The 17,956-nt window shown below is 41.5% G+C and overlaps 1 protein-coding gene across 34 annotated transcripts in view; it reads left to right on the top strand.

Moving 5' to 3' along the window:
* The first annotated feature begins 1,011 nt into the window (after window positions 1-1,011).
* Window positions 1,012-17,956, top strand: part of MAP3K2 (mitogen-activated protein kinase kinase kinase 2) — a 61,672-nt gene continuing 44,727 nt past the window's right edge. For 32 of the 34 annotated variants that reach the window (XM_068687153.1, XM_068687151.1, XM_068687145.1 and 29 more), the window contains exons 1-2: window positions 1,012-1,336; window positions 17,124-17,193. In XM_068687153.1, the coding sequence (XP_068543254.1) occupies window positions 17,190-17,193 (4 nt within the window). In that variant the 5' untranslated portion in view covers window positions 1,012-1,336; window positions 17,124-17,189. Of the gene's footprint in view, window positions 1,337-1,685; window positions 2,055-14,696; window positions 14,785-17,123; window positions 17,194-17,956 lie in introns of those variants that run through there. The other 2 variants (XM_068687123.1, XM_068687122.1) reach the window with 2 other exon arrangements.

The following is a 17,956-nucleotide window of genomic DNA, read 5'->3' as shown; positions in this document are numbered from 1 at the left end:
GCCCCTGGGTTTGGGCTGAGCTCAGTGTGAGTCAGTGTTTTAAGTGCTGGTCCCTAGTGTGGATAGACACACATACGTATTTTTAATCTCAAAGTCGATATTTGGCTGTTTATCTTGCTCCTGATAGTGAAGATGCTCTATTTCAGGAATTATGCCACAGTAACGGTGATGCCAGTGAAGATGTATGTAACCTCAGCAAAGAGCTCTTGGATGGCACTGATAGTGCAGCGAGAGTGCCCGGTGCTAAGAGGGTTTTGTGCAGAAATACTGAGGACATGGGCAGAGGAAAAGGGCAAACGAGGATGATTGTCCACAGCCCTGGCTAGCTTGTTGTGTGGTGAAGGAACCCAGTCTTCAAAACCTACTTTCCACTACCCCTTCCTTTGCAAGATGCTGGAAGTGACAAATGACCATGCACTGGGACATTAAGGTGGGGGAACACCGGGTGTTTTCAGAGCTGTGTAAGCAGCTGTGGATCATTGCTCTTGCTTGATGGCACAGGAGCACCACACACCGTCAGCATTTCTCTTGGCTCTTCCCCTCTCACTTAGCACAAAAGGTCACCTTTTTCACTTTCTGGCTAAAGACTTTGGGTCACGGCTGACACCCCATAAACATGGCTGACAAATTTTTGCCAGCTGCGGCTACAAGCGACCGAGTTTTGAGGGATAAGCGAGCCTGCCTCAGGTTGGCTTTGAAGTTATTCATCAGTGCCGGTCAGAGGCAGTGCTTCATCAGTCGGTCTTTACCACAGCCCTCTTAAAATTTTAACATATATATATTTTTGAAAACTTGACACTCATTTTTATCATCCTAATGCGTATTTTTATGGAACATATCCCCTCAGAGAGTGCTTTACCGCCCCCCTCACGACGCTGAGGGAGCCACCCCCCTCCCCACCGCGCATGCGCCGCCCTCCGCGGGCTTCCCCCTTGGCGCCTCCTCCTCCCCCTGCGCCATGACGCCGCCGCCGCCGCGGTGACGCCTCACGCTCCCCCCCCCCCCCTCCGCCTTCCACCGGCGGCGTCACGGGCCCGGCGGCGGGAGGCGGGGCCTTGGCTCGGCAGCGGCGGCGGCCGCCGGCGCCTGACGCCCGCCGGGACCCCCCCCCCCGCCTCCCTCCCTGCCTCAGCGCTCCCCCCACAGCCGTTATCCCCCCCCCCTTCCTTCCCCTCATCGCTCTTCGCCGCCTCCCGCCCCGCTCGGGCAGGCCCCGGGGCCGCTTCTCTCCCCCCCCCCCTCCGCCGCGGCCCCGGGGGGGGGCGGGCTCCCGTCAGGGCTCCCCTCAGGGCCCCCCTCAGGGCCGCCCTCGGGGGGGGGCTCCGCCGTCACACAGGTTGGGCCCGGCCGGGGAAATGGGGGGGGGGGGGGGGGGGGGGGTTGGGAAAGCGCTGAGGCGGCCCCGGTGGCGCTGAGGGGGGGTTGGGGGGGTTAAATGTGTGTGTGGGGGGGTGTGAGGTGGATGTGGGGGTGGTTTTTTGTTTGTTTTTTTTTCCCCTTTTTGGGTTTTTTGGGCGCGCTGAGGTCGCCGGGTTGGGGGGGGGGGTTCTGCTGAGGGTGCGGGGTTGGGCTCAGGGCTGTGTGGTGGCTCAGGGCCCTCTGAGGGGGTGGGGGTGGGATGGGGATGGGGAGGGGGTGGCAGCAGCACCTGCTTGGCTCCCCGCAGTAACTGCGGGGCTGGCTTGTGACGGGTTTGGCCTCCGTTAAACAATGCAGAGCGCTGCGGTGGGGCCAGGAGGCCCTGGAAACGTGCTGCCGGGGCTGTGGCGAGGAGTGGGCATCGCCAGGCTGGCCCCGTGGCGTAGCGCTTATTAGCAGAATGCTAAGGAAGCGTGCTTCCAGCTGGCATCCCCTCACGGCTGGCTTTGAGGGAGTGGGCAGTGGTGTTTATGTGGTGTTGCAAGACCTTAGAAGAATCCCCTTGCGTTTATTTTTCTCTTATCTTATGGCTAAACCCTTCCTTGTCGTTGGAGAATAGCAGCAATACTGCATGAGGATTCTTCCTTTCATGCCTACAGTGGCTTTCTTAATATCTCCTCCAAAAATATTCAGAGGTGACAACTTATTATAATTCTGGTTTTCTTCACACTTTGTGTTCATTCGTGATTGCCACCACCGAGCGTGGTTATTGATTCAGATAACGAGGCTGTATGTAATTAGCTCGATGTTTTTCAAGGTTTCGCTGCATTTGATAAACGAGAATAGCAAAGTATTATTTGTCAAACTGACTCATTGCTGGAGAAAAATCTGTGCACGGCTCATCTTGATGAGCAGGCAGGCAGCCTTGATGAACTGTCAGTGGTTTACCTGACGTTAAGGGAAGGCTATGGTGAAGAAAACAGATGTTTCCAAACTGCTTGTCTTGGCTTGCTGGGATTTGTAAGCTGTCAGAGGAAACTTTTTCTAAGGCAGCCTTGGTGTCTGGGAATCCTGAGAGCTGTCCTAGGGTGTGTGAATAGGCAGATATCTGTGACAGGTAGATTTTTTAATTATTTTTTAGCGCAGTGTAACAAGAGCGCTGTTTTGTTGTATAATGTTTAGTATCGTGGTAGGGAAGATCTTACATAATATTTATTTATTTGCTTTGTGCTGATTAAACTCTAGATACTTCATAGCAAAAACCACCTTTCAAATGTGGTCACAGATCCATCGGTGGTTCTGTGCTGTGGTTCCTGGGAAAGCTGGTCAGTGCACAGACTTGTAGAAATTACAGCTGCCTGAGGCTAGATGGGGAAGGCTTTGGGTTTATTACAACCATAAAGATACAGTTTTATTCTGGAGAAAGCAAGAAAATTAGTCATGCTCTAGATTTAATTCACAGATGTTGTTTTGACTTTGTGTTGTTGTTGTTTTTTTTTTTTTTTCTTACGGTTTCCTAAAGTCCAGTGTTAACATTTAGCTACAAATTGGGTTTAAAAAAAAAAAGTCACTACTGAGTATTTATGGAGCACTTAATAAAAAAAAAAAAAAAGCTTTGTATATTAGCAACCTGGATTTCAGCCTTTGTCTTTCATCTGTATTATCTTTACTGCAGGCTCAATTTTTATATTAGCAAACTAAGTCAAAAGTAGCAAATATCATGTTTATCATGTTCATGTTCAACAAATATCAATAATTTTCACTACATGTTTTTTACTGGCTTCTGAGCAGTCTCTAGAGTGACAGTAATGTTTCCTTATAAACTGCTACATCAGAAGGATCACAGGGTGATTTCCCCCACTGTCTCCAAACACACACTCAAAGGTGTTCTGATCTGTGAAGATATATGTGTTTGGTGTAGAGTTAAGAACGTTTTTTTTGTTCTGTTTTTAATAATTTCTCTTTAGATTTTTGCTCTTACCATTATCCTAGGTACAGATGAGGGTTTGGAGAAAAATGAATGAAGAATAAAAATGTGACCAATGTAATTAATTACATTTTGTTACTTTTGAAGAACTTCGTTTCATACATGTGATGAACCTCGGTAGAGTAGCAAGTTAATAACAATATTTTTATTATTTAACATGTAAACAATTAAGTTTGCTGTCCTGAAAGTTAAGCTTTTGAGATTCAGAAGTAGAGCTGACACAGTATTGCATTAAAAATATCTTGGTGACGTTCTATTAACCCCACTAATTTCTCTTTGGGAAAGAAGAAAAATGCGTTTTATTTTTTTTCCAAAACTGCAAATACTCCATTTGCTATTTCAATGTTCTGGTATTTTGTAGTGTTTAGGAATAGGTCAAAATAGGTCACGCATGTTATAGTTGCACTTGTGTTGCAAAATAACATTGTAAACATGTAATTGGGTTCTGGGAACAGCATTCAGCCCACAGTGTGTGTTAGCTGTGATTCTTACTTCTGGATCTCAGCGTGAGATTTTGATTTAGTAATTCATGAATACAGACAGATGTAGCGTGTGGATGTGTGTTAGCCTCATTTCTTATTCTGAACGTATATGTTTGCATTTTTTTCTGGGATGTTTAAATTATATTCACCTTAACTGTATTTTCGGAGCAGCTGCAGCAGTTCTGGTACCAGTGAGGAGAGGAGAGGTGGAGTTCTGTGTTAGAATAGCGCACCGGCTTCCCATCAGTGGGAGCCACTGCTCCAGAGACACTTGACCCACAAATGCATGTATGATATAGGTTGGAGCCCAGCTTAATGAGGTCATTTGAAGTTGGTCTTCCTTGAGCAAGGCCCAAGCAGGGTTGTTCTGCAGTGTGCTTTAAGAACTGCCAGTCAAGAATTGGTAATGGAGGCAGGCTGGTGGAGCTCTGACTTTTTGCTGTCCGTTGGCAAAGTCTCTCACTTGTATTTACTTCCATGTCTCATATGATTATGTATTCTTGAAGTTATCCTGGCCATCTGTAACTTAGTTTTTCATTTGAGAGCAAAATCATTTCTTTAGGCTGAAGCTTTTTCTTTGCTGTAGCTTTGTTTTCAGCCCGTTTCCTCACCTCCCTCACTTCCTGGTCTTTCCTCACTCACTTCTCTTTCTGTATGTCCATTCAGTCATTTATTTGTCTGCTTATGTGGCTCACCTGCCGTAGTAAAAGATGCTGCTTCTGTGTTCCCGGAATATTTTCTGCTAAGCATAGTAACGGTTCAAAACAGCAGTGCTTGCAGTTACAGAATTCAAATGCTTCAGATGCTGAAGTTGCAGAGACTGTAATTCTGAAGCTCAGGTACAATAACGCTGATAAATGGTTTGCATTTCAATAATAACAGGACAGATGTGTAAGAAAGGAAGGGATTTCATGGGGTTGCTCCCTGCTCTGAGGCAGAAGCAAATACATTGAAGTTGTATCTGACATACGCTTGTCTAATCTGTTCTTAAAAAGCTTCAACAAGGGGAACACCACACCTTTGCTGGTCTGTTTATAGCTAGTGCATAGCTGTTGTTATAGTTCGGAGGGTTTTCTTAATATTTAACTTGAGTCTCTGTCTTGACACTCGTTAAGCCAGTTAGTTCTTGTCTCACTATTATTACTCATACCGGATAATGATTTCTGTACTGTTTGTCCCAGCCATGTGTAGATGTGAAGACTGTTCCTCTGTCTCTTACTTCTGACTTCTCTTTACTAAACTATGCAAAGAGGCCTTTGCTTCACAGGCCATGTTTTCTCAGGTTTTGTTGTGTTTTTGTTGTCATCAACTCCCGCTGGACTCCGTCTGATTTGTCTGCAGATTTTTCAGAGTTCCCCAGCCAAAGTCTGACCACAACAGAATAATTAACTTACTTCTGCTGTAATTCACAGAGTAACATATGACAGCCCTATTAAAATGTAATTCTTGTGTGCGTGCGCCCATATAATTTTGTTGCTTTTTTTTCTTGTATTTTTTTTCCTCAACAACATCAGGGTCTTGGCTCCCAGTGTTTGTTAACACAGGAGCTTGTGTTAGTATTTGTTGAATTGAGTACCTTGAACAAAAAGAATAGAACCTTTTGGTGTGTTTAATTTAATCTGTATTTCAGGTTAGTTTTCTGTTACGAACTATTACCAGACTCCCCAGAAGCAGGGATCAGTTCTGCAGGAAAGTGGGCAGTTTCTGCTCTTCCTCCTCTATTTCCCAGCACACACAGTCCCTGTGTTTTTTGAGTGTACGTCTTGTCTGCAATGGGAAACCTGACTGAGTATGTTCTTCTGGGGTTTGAAGTAGCTTCCATTGGCAAAAATGTGTCTTAACCAGTCTATTTTCATATGTTATGACATTGAAGTGGTCCTGTTGGTGAGATGACTTGTGTCAGTGCAGCCATACCTGAGCAAGCCTCCTTCCTCTTGGAGATGTTGTTGCCCTCTCACAGTCCAGTGACAAAGCAGAAGAAATGTAGGTGGGCTTTTCTGGAAGACTTGCAGAGTCAGCTAGCAAACAGCTGTGTTCAACATGCTTCCTGGCTTTACTCCAGTTTATCCCACTTGTTATGTAAATAATTTTATCCATAACTTTTCAGGGTAGATCATAGGCAGGGCAAACTGCAGGATTCTTTTAGCAGTGCTACTTTTGAAAAAAGGAAATAGCCGCCAATTGTCATCATTAGAGAAGGCCTTTGGTTTATTGCAGGAAGGCATGTTCCAGTAGTCAGTGGTGATTGACTCTTACCTGATCTCAGAAGGATTTTAAAGTAGTTCACACAAGAGAGTCCTGTACATGCCAACAACTTTGAATGCCACATTGCCAAAACTGTCACAGTGGGAACTGTAGCGTCACCTTTAAACAAAGATATGAAAATTGAAACATCTGTGTAAGTCCCTTGTTTGGATTTAAAAAAAAAAAAAAAAGAGTGAGAGGTAGAACGCTGATAAGCAGTAATTAAACCCCTAAAGAAAATCTTTAGAACAGAAGGTGTTCTATTGCAGAATGTGAGGACTGTCACCATGAATATTTTTGGCAAATACCATCTAACTGCTGAAAAATGCTCGGTAAAGCTCCACCTGTATTTAGCTGCTGGTTTGCCATGCTGACTACGTGCGTTTTTAGAAGTGCCATGATTATTGTAGCTCCTGCCTGAAGCTTTTGATTTAAAACAACAAAACAAACAAAGCCCAAATAATTGGAATGGCAAAACCCTGAAGCACTACTCTGTTTTTTCCAGGATGGTTTAAATGGTAACGGAACGGGCATGAAGTAGTAGTTTGAAAACAGCTTCTGCTGCTGGTGCAGTACGTTGGGGCAGGGGCAGGTAGAGTAGCGAGTGACTTTTGAAGCTGCTGCAGTAAGTTTCTTTATTGAAGGCTCTGTGTTTGTGATGTTAACACTATCATGAATACCAAATGAGATTTTCAAAGGAGAATTTATATGTCACTGGCATAGTGACTGACAAGTCTGTGGTAAAATCTTAATCCGTAATTAAATCGGAAAAGAGATCCTCCAGTATTCTTCCTCCTTCAGTAAGCATGAACGGATGCTTAGGGAAGAGTAAGAACATGGCAAGCATATATCAGATTTAGCTTGAGGATCCGTTCAATCCCTAGTATTTTCAGTGAAGGGCTGTTCTAAATCTAGGCTTTTTTGTTTTTTCATGCAGCCAGTCCTTTTTCTGCATGCATCCAAATTTCTAGCACCCAAATACCCATGGGTAAGAAGTTCAGTGGGTACTCTGCTACTCATTATGTTAAAATCCACCTTGTTTTTGTTTTCAGTTTGGTTTGTGCTATTCTCCTTTGGTGCTGCATTTGTTGTGGAAGAGAGTGAACAAGCCATCTGCTCTGAGGAACCTGCTTTGGCAGGGGGGTTGGACCCGACGATCTTTTGAGATCCCTTCCAACCCCTACGGTTCTGTGATCTCTAATATAATGATCAGTTTCTGTTCCTCGGGTGATTGTGGAGATATTTATCACTTCCTCCTCTCACCTGAGTCTCTCTGAAACTGAAGAGTCCTAACTGGCCTCTCTGTACCCTGCTGCAGAACCCATTCTGTGCCTTTGGTCGTGCTTTTTGCTCTTCTCTGAACCTGCTCTATTTTGCTTTGTCCTTTTGAGAAGCTGAATGCCCCAGAGCTGCTAGTGTGACATTCAGGATGGACAGACACTGATTTCCTTTGTACTCATTTCTTTCATTTTCATTCCTAATGATTTCTATTTCTGAGTGCAGGTGGAGTTTGCTGCCGAGCCCGTTGGTTGTTTTGTTCTGTGTAAATTCAACTGGTTCTCCCCCACTACACACGCTTACACATGCACATTTTCATTCACCTGCACTGGCCATGAGCTGCTTGATGTGACAAGGACCACCTCTGGTACTTCACGGGGCACTGCCAGCAGGCACAGTGCTGCTGGCAGGCTTTTCACCTTGCTCTCATTTTTCAGCTAATTCAGGATGCCTTCAGCAGCTCAGCCTCTCGGGGGACCCTGCTGGTACCCTCGTTCCATTGTGAAGCACAAATTTTGCCTCTCTTAGGTTTTTTGTACTTTAACTGATTTATTCACGCTGTGGTCTTTCCTCTTTATTACACTGTGACTGCAAAATGCCTTTTGAGATTTTTTTTCCGTCGTTAGAAGTCCAAGTAGCCTTTCTTAGGGAATATATTCAGATTTTCTATTACCCACATCCAGGGTTCACCAACAGATTAGAAAGTGAGGAAATCCTCTTGTCACACCTGCTCATCCGCACCCTACTTCTCCATATGCCCATTCATCCGAGTTCATTGTGTGCCAGGGAGGCTGAGGTGTTAGTCATTTCCTGGAATCCCTGCATCACACGTGCCATCCTCTAAAAGATCTTTTAAAGCCCAGAGCTGTGCAATGGCTGCCAAAAGGGGTGCTTCGAGCAGGAATTGTTGCTCCTGTCTTTGTGCCGGTGTTACTGCTGTTGATGTGTGAGATCAGTCAGGTGAGCTGGCAGTAAGTTAAAGAATGTGAAATAAATCTTTTCGGCTGGCTCACCTGTTTGCTCTGGATCTCCTGCGTGGCACAGGATCTCAGCTGGGAAGTAGCAGTGCTCCTTCGATAGAAATGCAAACTTAGTGCACCTGTAGACTTAAAATTGTGATTATCTATGGGTATGTACACAGTAAACCTTTCCCTGGTAAAATCTCCCAACTTTCAAGTCTGTATTTAAGTTACCTTATTAACTGTCTTTATGAGCTACATTTTTATCAGCTGAGGAACAGGTGTAATCCATGTAGCATCATGGATGTCACTGAAGATTTGGTACCCACTGCGAAGCAGCGAGTTGTGGGAGGTGCAGGCAGGAAATGTCACGTGGCTGTTGTCCTCGTGCCTTTGTATTTGCTGCCTGAGTGTTCAAAGTTAGGTTTGCCGTGTTTCATTTTAGTTCAAATGTATGAGAAATTACGCTGAATATCAGTTTTCTGGTTTACAGGAAGCTAAATATTGCTCCCCAAGTTTGAAATGAGGAAGGGCTTCTGCTCTTGACAGCTTAGCAATGCTTTAACATGTTGGCTTTTGTGGGGCATCCAGTTTAAAAGCAGTGCCTAGTGCATATGGATAAAAACTTCAAAGTTTGTCTGCTTAGAGCTGCTCAGTTAGACAAGGCAGACTACAAAAATGATGCACAGTCCTATTATGCATGTGTTTTTTAAAAAGTATGTGATTTTGTGTATGTATACATGCGTTAGAAATGCCTCTCTCCATTTCCATTAATGGATGTATGTTAAGTATAGACTTGTCCATCTTTCCAGTGGTATTATTGGGCCCCATGTTGGTACAGCTCCAAGCTTGAGAGGTCTGAGTCTACCTGGACCTGTGGCTCCCTTGATAACTTTACTCCTTCTGTTTGTTCTTTTTGTTGAATTTTTTAATCTCGAATAGGAGGTGGGTTCATCAGTGTTCTTTCTGTGCTGTGGTGGAAATGCGTATGGCTCGGGAATGTTTCACCTCACTCAAATATTCCGTGTCAGTGTGTTAAGGGATTCTCTTGCATTTTTGTGTTCCCGTTATTAGGGATAGCAATAAGGGAAGGAAGGGCCGGCTGAGCCTGCGGTTGGTTTTCTTGGTACTGGGTTTGCAATGATAGTGGTGTGATTTGCATCATGGTTAATTCTCACAGCTGGAATCAGTGAGTGCTGTTTGAATGGAAGGTGCTGTCAAAGCGATGATTATATTGTAGAAAACTAAAGCTTCTCCTTTTTGGCACCTAAAAATAGAAACTACAACTAGCTTTAGAAATTGAGAGCGAGTTTGTTTCCCCAGTTTATTTCCCCAGGTAGTTGTCTTTCAGCCCATCAGGGTTACAGAATTAGCAGGTGATCCGATGAGGATGGAACTGGTTACTGGAGTTTCAGGATGTGTTTTTCTGCGTGCTCTCACAAGTGAAGTCTGACTGATGAGCTGTAGGTAGCTGCTGTCACGTTAATTGACATGCTTCAGTTGTTTACAATACTGGTTCTGCTGGAAGCCAGCTTTTTATTCTTGGGTGCTTTATTTTTGCTTGAAGAATAATGTTCATAGATTATAACTGCTGTTTGATAGGCTTACTTCTCTACTTAATGAGTACTCTTCAACTTCATTTATTTAATACTGGTTGTAGCACAGTCTTCTGATCTTAGAGATGTGGAGATTGCAGGAACAGCTAGTACCAGTAGTGCTGGTAAGTGTACCTGGGGTGCAAGCTTACAGTGTCAGTGTTACTGTGCCCTTTGGCTTATCTGGCAGTCCTGAATTCTGTCATAAGGAAGAGAGATGTCCTGTGCTCTTCTAGGGTATTTGCTGTGATTTCTCTGTGATGCTAAAAAAAAAAAAAAAAAAAAAGTTTAGCCTGCTGTCAGATCTTGGGTAGGGGCCATGCAGTTATGATTGCAGCTGGTAACGTTTCTGATTGTAATATCCTTAGCCCTTGTTGGCAAATATTTTGACTTGCCAGTTCAAAGATTGAACTAAGCCTAATGTTGGTGCCATTGGTGCCAAGAGCACCACTGACAGTTTTCAGAGAGGGAACAGAAGTGCCTAAATCCAATTATAACACTCATTGTAATACTTACCACGTGGGATTGTAAGGGTTAAAACTATTTTATTTGAGAAGCTTTTTATGGGGCAATTCCATTAATTTTACACAGTTAATTATGAAAAAGTTACATCTCAGAAGTATTTTACTCTGCAACTTTGTGGTCGTTGTGTTATCTTAATATACTGGTTAGGACTTAAACCTTTTTATGGCATGAATAGCATTAATCAGTATGTGTGACATCCAGCTTCATTAGTGGTGAGAAATGTATTCTTCACGTTGTGATGCTCTGAGACTCTTTATCACCGCGGTGGTGATAGATTTCCAGGTGCTGGAGTGATTTGGTGGCAGTGATGCAGTTCACGGGGCTATTCCTCCTTATCATACTTCTGTGAGAAAATCTAGTCTCAGATAAAGTAGAGCCAAGCGATGAATAGGAGCATGAGCAGAGTCAATTAATTCCAGCTGGTGTGTTCTGCTGCAGAACTGGCAACACTGAGATATTTTGCATGGTGTCACTGTGGTACCTGTCCACAAGTTTCAGCTGTTGTGACCCTCTATATTAGAAAACTAACATATGCATTTTAATAGCTGTTTGCAATTTAAAGAAAAAACTGTTAAGAAAGCATCATAACACTCGAAGCAGGTTTACTTGATGTATCAGCACAGTCATTCTGCAGTTAGAGCGAGAAATTAGCTGTCAAAGAGAGTGCTTGGGCTGCTACTGAGTACCTGCAGGAGCAGACACAGGAACTGGAGAAGTTCCGTAAATCTTGAATTAGGCGAAGAAAGAGATCTTGTTGAGGAAAGTAGGTGCTTTTCTGTTCGAGGCCAATTACAGCCTTATCTTTTTTGTGTACTTTAAGTGGAGTGGATTTATGAAGGGGTATCCAATAGAGGCTCTTGATTGGAAAGAAGAGGTTCATTCAAAGCAGGGAAACTTGCATCTGAGTGCCTTGAAATTCTCTAAATATTCTTATCTCCCCCTATCAACTGTAAAGGAACTGCGGGGAGATTAGCTTTCCTAGACTACAGTTACTCTTTGTGAATCTTGCTGTAAGTGTTGAGATATTGATCTCAAAAGCATAATTTTTCTATAAACTCATCTTCAGCTAAATTATCTACTACTTTGCATTTTTATGAGAACAGTCATTAAGAACTGTGTCCTTGCATTCTCAAAGCCTTCTTGAGCTTTTAAAACATTTTAAGCCAGTGTCATTGTTCATGAAGCTGATAAATGTTATAAGAATGTGTCAAATTGCAGCCTATAGAGCCGCAGGCACCAGGCATTTAATCGGGTGAGGAAGTGGTGGTTGTACTTCTGTCACTGGGCTTGTTGGATCTTTCAGCTCCTTCTGAAGTCTGCTTCTCCAAGCGCTTTGAGAGATGAGCTGCATTTAGGGTGCTAAAACTGACAGCACTGTAACTGGGAGGGCACCATCTGTAATTAGAAGCAATATTTTATGCCAGTCTGGTTTTCCCTCTTTTTGAAAATTGAACTCCAGAAGAGTGGAGCTGGTAACCATTCTCTTCAGGAAATAAATGCCAAATCCTGCTTATAGCTATACAGATGAACTTAGTCTGTGTTGTTGTGTGTGCTAAATTTGACATAAATTAACTTTTCCTTTGGCTTGCCAAAGTCTTCTGTCAGAGAAATTGCAAGTCTGCATGTTGCAGAGATACCTGATACATCTGTAATGGCTACAGAGGTACTGATGCTTCAGCCATCCCACGCTTGCTGGCTGCAGTTTTCCTGATACTCCACACTGAACGCTGAATCTGTAGGTTGCATACAGAAGCAAGATGGCTTCTGCATGCATTGCATTTTTATACAAGCAAGGATTGCATTATCCCTCTTTAACTTCGTGTTACTCTTGTGTTAGATAATTATGCAGCATAATTTAATAATTCTTCTGAATTCTCTCGTGGACTGGCCTTTCTTGCAGCTGCAGCTTTGTTTCTGATTTCCTCAATGATCGTCTTTGTCAGAGTGTATTTGATGCAAAAACATTATTGAATAATGTTATTTTAAACACAATAAATACTAATGCTGAATGAAAAACCAGCAGATTAGTGTGTGTATATATATATATATATATTTATATATATATATAAATATAACATTTAACTTTATTTAAATACATTTTGTTTGGCTGACTGTTTTTAAATATTTGATGCAGATCATTTTCCTAGGCCACAACTTGCGTATCCCAGTGTTTGTGGCCACATGAGTATTGCCAGGCTGCAGGGGGTTGCACTGGGAATCAACGCTTAATGATGTTTTCTGCTATGTGGAAAAATGTATCTCAAAATATTTTATTGTAATCCATCAGCTGAGTTTCCTGTTAGTTAATTCGGACTTCTAAGCAAATAATTCAAACATCGTGCGATGTTTAGCCAAATGTTTTTGGAAAAACCTAAGTGGGCTAATTGCTGTAGTTAGTTGTGTTAACTAATCTATAATCATTTCAAGAAGCTGTATTTTGGCTGGCAGTAATAACAATCCTTGAAATCAAAGCATTTACTGCATTATTACTTTTTATTCAGCGTAGATGCCGAGCTAATTATTACATTATTTTACTCTGAATTGATGTGGAGCTAAATATCTACAACTCTTTGGCCTTTTCCTTGACTATTGTCGGTTATTTATATGTCATTTACAATTTTCCAGATATTTCCAAATATTTGCAGGGGTGCTCCAGAATGCTGATCCAGTAATTTTGTAAAGGGTCTTGCTTAGACTCTTGTAAGTGCCTGAATCTTTAATTTCAAGTGTTTTATCTGAAATATACTACAAATAGTGCTTCATGTCCCTTAGTTGCTGTAGATGGTGAAATTTCTATTCCAGTAACACTGTGCTGTGGTTTGGATACATCCTCTTGCTTTTTTTTAAAAACCAGAACAAAAATGGACGCTGACTATTTCTTCCTATTTTGTATCACTACTTGCAATCTTACCACCTAAATTCAGTAAAACACATGTATCTTGTGTTTTTCATTTTTTTTATATTTTCCATCTTGTATGATTTTTTTTTTTTTTTTTTGTGAGGAAGACGTTAACTTTGCCTGAGTTAAGTATTACTGTTCCAGGAAGCTGGTTGTGCTATACTGGTAGTTGGCTCAGGGTATTATATATGTTGAAAATTGGTCTGTTTCTGTACAATAGGTTAAAATAACTTGGGGTTCTGAATAAGCTTGTTTAACTACAAGAGAGTGGGAAATTCAGGGCAAAGTTTAGAAGTGCACTGACTAAGCTACGTAGAATCAGAACAAGTCCTAAAATATTGTGAAAGACAAAATCAAGTAGATTTGCAGGAAATAAAGCAGATGTCGAATCACCCTTCTCTTTCTGCGGACAAGCATTTGATGTGTTTTGTGCTTGATATTCTGTCAACTGGTTGTTCCAGTGGTAGAAGGCTTTAGGGATAGAATTGGTGAATGCTGGTATCTCTGGAAATGTAGGCAGTGAGAGGGAAAAATAGAAGGCAATACAGTTTCTGTTTTCTGTTCTCTGAGTCGAGGACAGCTAAGTCAGTCCTAAATGCTGTGTTGGCCTTGGAGTTGGTTGTGAGGTTGCTGGCTTAGATTGTCAGGATGGTCTGGATTGTCTCTTAAGTCAACATCTGTGTAGCTTTTTTTTGGTCAGTCTTTTATCTGTGCATTTGCTTCTAATATCTTTTAGATTTATTTAAAAGATTCTGTAGTAGAATATTTGTTGCTGTTATTTAGGCTTGTTTCTGATGTTCCAAACTCGATCTGTTGAGTTCACTACTTTTTTTGTTTGCCTTTGTTTGTAACCTTAATTTACTAATGTGTCATTGACTTTTTTTTTTCTTTGGGGGGGTGGGGGGGGGGAGGTTCTCCCCTTTCTACTTTCCTGGTGGACACCTTTTCATATAGATTATCACAATACGTTAAAGGACTGAGTTTTTCTAAAGCTGAATTCCAGTATAGTGACTTTTCTTGACTGCTTATGTACTACCTTTTCTGTTCTCACAGGATTGGGTTATGGCTCTCATAGTAGCTATAGCAAATTTCCCTCTTCAAAAATCATCCTGCTGTTCTGAAGTTGGGTGCTGCACAAACCATTTCATTTCTGCACATTTTATGTCTCCATATCCCCCAGAACTCAACCGCCCTTCCTAGCTCACCAATAGTCATCTCTTAGAGCATCATCTTTCTTCCACCACTGTGTGAGGTTAAACTTTTTTTTAGACTACAAGTTTTCGGATGTGAACAATAAATAGTGAAAGATCCTATAGTATATCTGCCACCGTTTGTGCGCTTTCATCTCTCTGTACAGGAGAGGTGGCTTAACCTGGTTCAGTTATTGTAGGAAAAGTGCGTGCACGTGGACAGTTGGCACAGAGTATTTTGGCAGCTGGATTATCATCCACACGAGGTACTTGCCCTCAGGCTTTGTGTCATTTATCATGAGGAAGCTACAAACAATTTCTGAGAATCACCTGGCTATATTCCTCCTTCAGCAGCTTTCCCAGAGCCTGAAAGACTTCCTGGCTCTGTGGAAGGTGGCTGATGGGAAGTGAATCATGAATATGAATCGGCATCTCTCCACCCTCAGATCCAAAATGCTGTTGCTAGGATATTCTTCTTTGTTTGCCTCTCTTATCACATCATCACCTTCTTGAAATTCACTCTCTGCCATCCTTTCGTTAATTACATTCAAATTCAAGCTGCTGCTGTTTTTCTACAAGACCTTGACAAAATCTTGCAAGAAGTCTTTGCATCTGCTCTCTTGTTTTGCTGTTTTTGCTTCTCTGCGATCTTTCTGAGTTCCAGTTTTCCCTGTTCCTGCTTCCTTTTTGTTCTGGTCTCTCATCTGCTCCACGTGTGTTTCTCTCCATCTGTCTAATGCTGCTCTGTACCCATGGATTAGGATTTGGTGTCTTTTTCCTGACTGAGATCTGGGCCACCTGTTTAATTCAGATTTTAATATTATTAGCTTATTTTTGAAGTGACAGTTGCTAACAAAAATGTTAATACGTTCAGTTGGTGATTAATTATACATTATGTTGGAACAGGATTCTGGTTAAGAGCAATAAAGTGAGAATTTCGTAAGTTATTATAGGAATTTGTGTTTTTCTAGTGTTTTTGTTTGTTTTTTTTTCCTCCTATGGGAAAAGTGGATATGCTCACTCGCTGGCTTATGTGCATCTAAGATGAGGCCTCAGAGTAATAGCAAAGAATGAGTTCTTACAGCTGGAGGAACTCAAAGATGTTTCATAAAATCTCTTTTCATTTTCAGTTTGCTTGCTGTGTGTAAGCCCTACAACTCAAATACCTTGAGCCTCCAAGTTTGGTTATTTATATAGCTAGATTGAGGAAGAAAGTCTTAGATATTTTTCCTTGGAGGTAGAACCAATTCTTTTTTTTCTTAGTGTGGCAGAAGATTAAATGTGCTCAGAGAACTTCTGTATTTCTTTGAAATGTTTGCAAGGAAATATTACCAAAAAAAAAAAAATGCTTGCAAGGAAATATTACAAAAATACTTCAACCAAAGTCATGAACCACGGTTTTACGCTTAAAATATTAGATGAGTAATAAAAATCAGGTGTTCATGAAAATGACACTAGTTCTTATTTTAAGATAGTTGGATCAAATACAGAATTAAAAATTGTTTTATGAACGCTCTCATAACTAGTGAATAAATATTTGGCAGATCCCCAAAGATGACTACTGGTACAAAAACCATAGTGAAGGAAATCATACATGTAGAATACACATTTTCTTTTGCTGCTTTTACTTGTAGGGATGTAAAAGACACGAAAATCAGACATGGGGGAAAAGTTAGTTGTATTGTTTCCGGCTGTGTAAATACAACCCATTCACTAAGCAAAGCAGATCTCCTGGTACCTTGTGAGAGTGAGGCCCAAAGATTCTGTCCTTATACTAAGTCATCATAGCTAATAAATGCAAATCCATCCCGTTTTGCTCTCTGAAGATAAGTACAAGTCCGTTTCTTCTGCATCTTTGCAATTTTTCAGCTCTGTTGTGGAGCAACAGAAGTTTTTTGTTTGCTTTAAAAATTTTTCTGTTTCCTGCTGGTGGTGGCATCAGGAGGCAATAGTCAATGCTATCAGTAAAAGTTGGGCTTTCTGCCTTGAGACTGAGGGCAGGCCAGGTCAGATGGACTTCTCATCCTCTTTCAGGCTTTAGTGCTTTCCAAAGCATCGGGGGGAGTTCCTTTCCATAGCACTTGGAAGCTCTTTCAGCTACTGCTTTGAGGCTGTCTGTAGACCTGGGAGTACTTGAGAGCCTGGTCTCTTCTTGGTTATTACAGAGCTATTTCAACAGGCAGTAGTGCATGAGTCATCTGTTATGTAGGTAAAAGGCAGTATGCAGGGGAAAACTTTACATGGCTCCCAAGTGCAAATTTCTTTCTGAAAAATACGACCTTTGCAGGTCCTGCCATACATAGTGGATTTTTCTATATTTTCTGGTGAAATGAATGATGCTTTAAAAGGCTGTTTTTGTGAGATGAGTATGCAAGAGACACGATGCCAAAAACTCAAAATGAAAGACCTGTCTACCTAGCCAAAATTACTTTGAGATCCAGAAATACATTTTTTCTGTACTGTATATACACATTTAGTTTATGTATCGTTTATATGCATGTTTCATATGTAGAATATTATGAAAAAATATGGAAAGTGAAGATTTTACAGCTTTATATTGCTTTCACAACTTCAGTAATTTTGTATTTTGTGGTTTTCATTTTAGGAAAAAAAATAATGCTAACGAGACAGCCATTTCCCTGAAGTTCAGGTTTTCAGGCTCTCTGCCATTATGGGTAAGTTTTGTGTGAAGCATATATAAAAATTGACTTACTTTTCATTTCTTTTTAAGAGCAAATACATTCACATAATGGCTTTTTTATGCATTCTTAGGAAATGTATAGCTGTGTAACCTCCTTTAACTGTGTAACCTAACGGAATGTCTGCATGAAAGGCAAAGCTCAGCTGCTTTGCTAGTGTTCAAAATATTTCTGTGGTTGTTTTTTTTTGTTTGTTTGTTTTTCCTCCCCATTGGAGTATAGCACTTTTCTCTCACTATGTGCTAACTTAAACATCCAGCAATGGGAAATTAGGACTCATGGCATTAGGGTACTGAGTGATACCTACTGTGCTCTGAATGGTAATGGCTAGGGGAGGGCATCACTTACTGGTGCTTGTTCTCAAAATAAAGGAAATAAAAATTGGGGTCAGAAGCTTTTGTCTATCTTTTATTCTAATGCTGCTTGAGCTAACCTCATGCTTAGGAATAAAGTAGTATTTAGATTTGTGATATTCTTAGACATTTTTTGTGAGGTGACTATTGAATCACACTGCATATTCAGTGAGCTTTAGATGCTTTGCCACGCTACTTTAATTTCCCTTGTATGAAATGTGCTGCCTTATGAACACTGGGAATTTTACCTCCTCCAACCTACCGCTAAAAATATACTTTCTTATCGAGGATTAGAATTGGCTATAACACAGTGAACTAATTGAATTGTGGCAAGTTATGAAATGTGTGTTAGTTTAAGAAAGGAATAACTGTCAGCTGCAAGAATG

The sequence above is a fragment of the Anas acuta genome, chromosome 6 (assembly GCF_963932015.1).
Source record: "Anas acuta chromosome 6, bAnaAcu1.1, whole genome shotgun sequence".
In the NCBI taxonomy this organism is placed as follows: Eukaryota; Metazoa; Chordata; class Aves; order Anseriformes; family Anatidae; genus Anas; species Anas acuta.
Note: the sequence above shows the minus strand (reverse complement) of the source record. Positions and strands in the feature narration are given on the sequence as shown.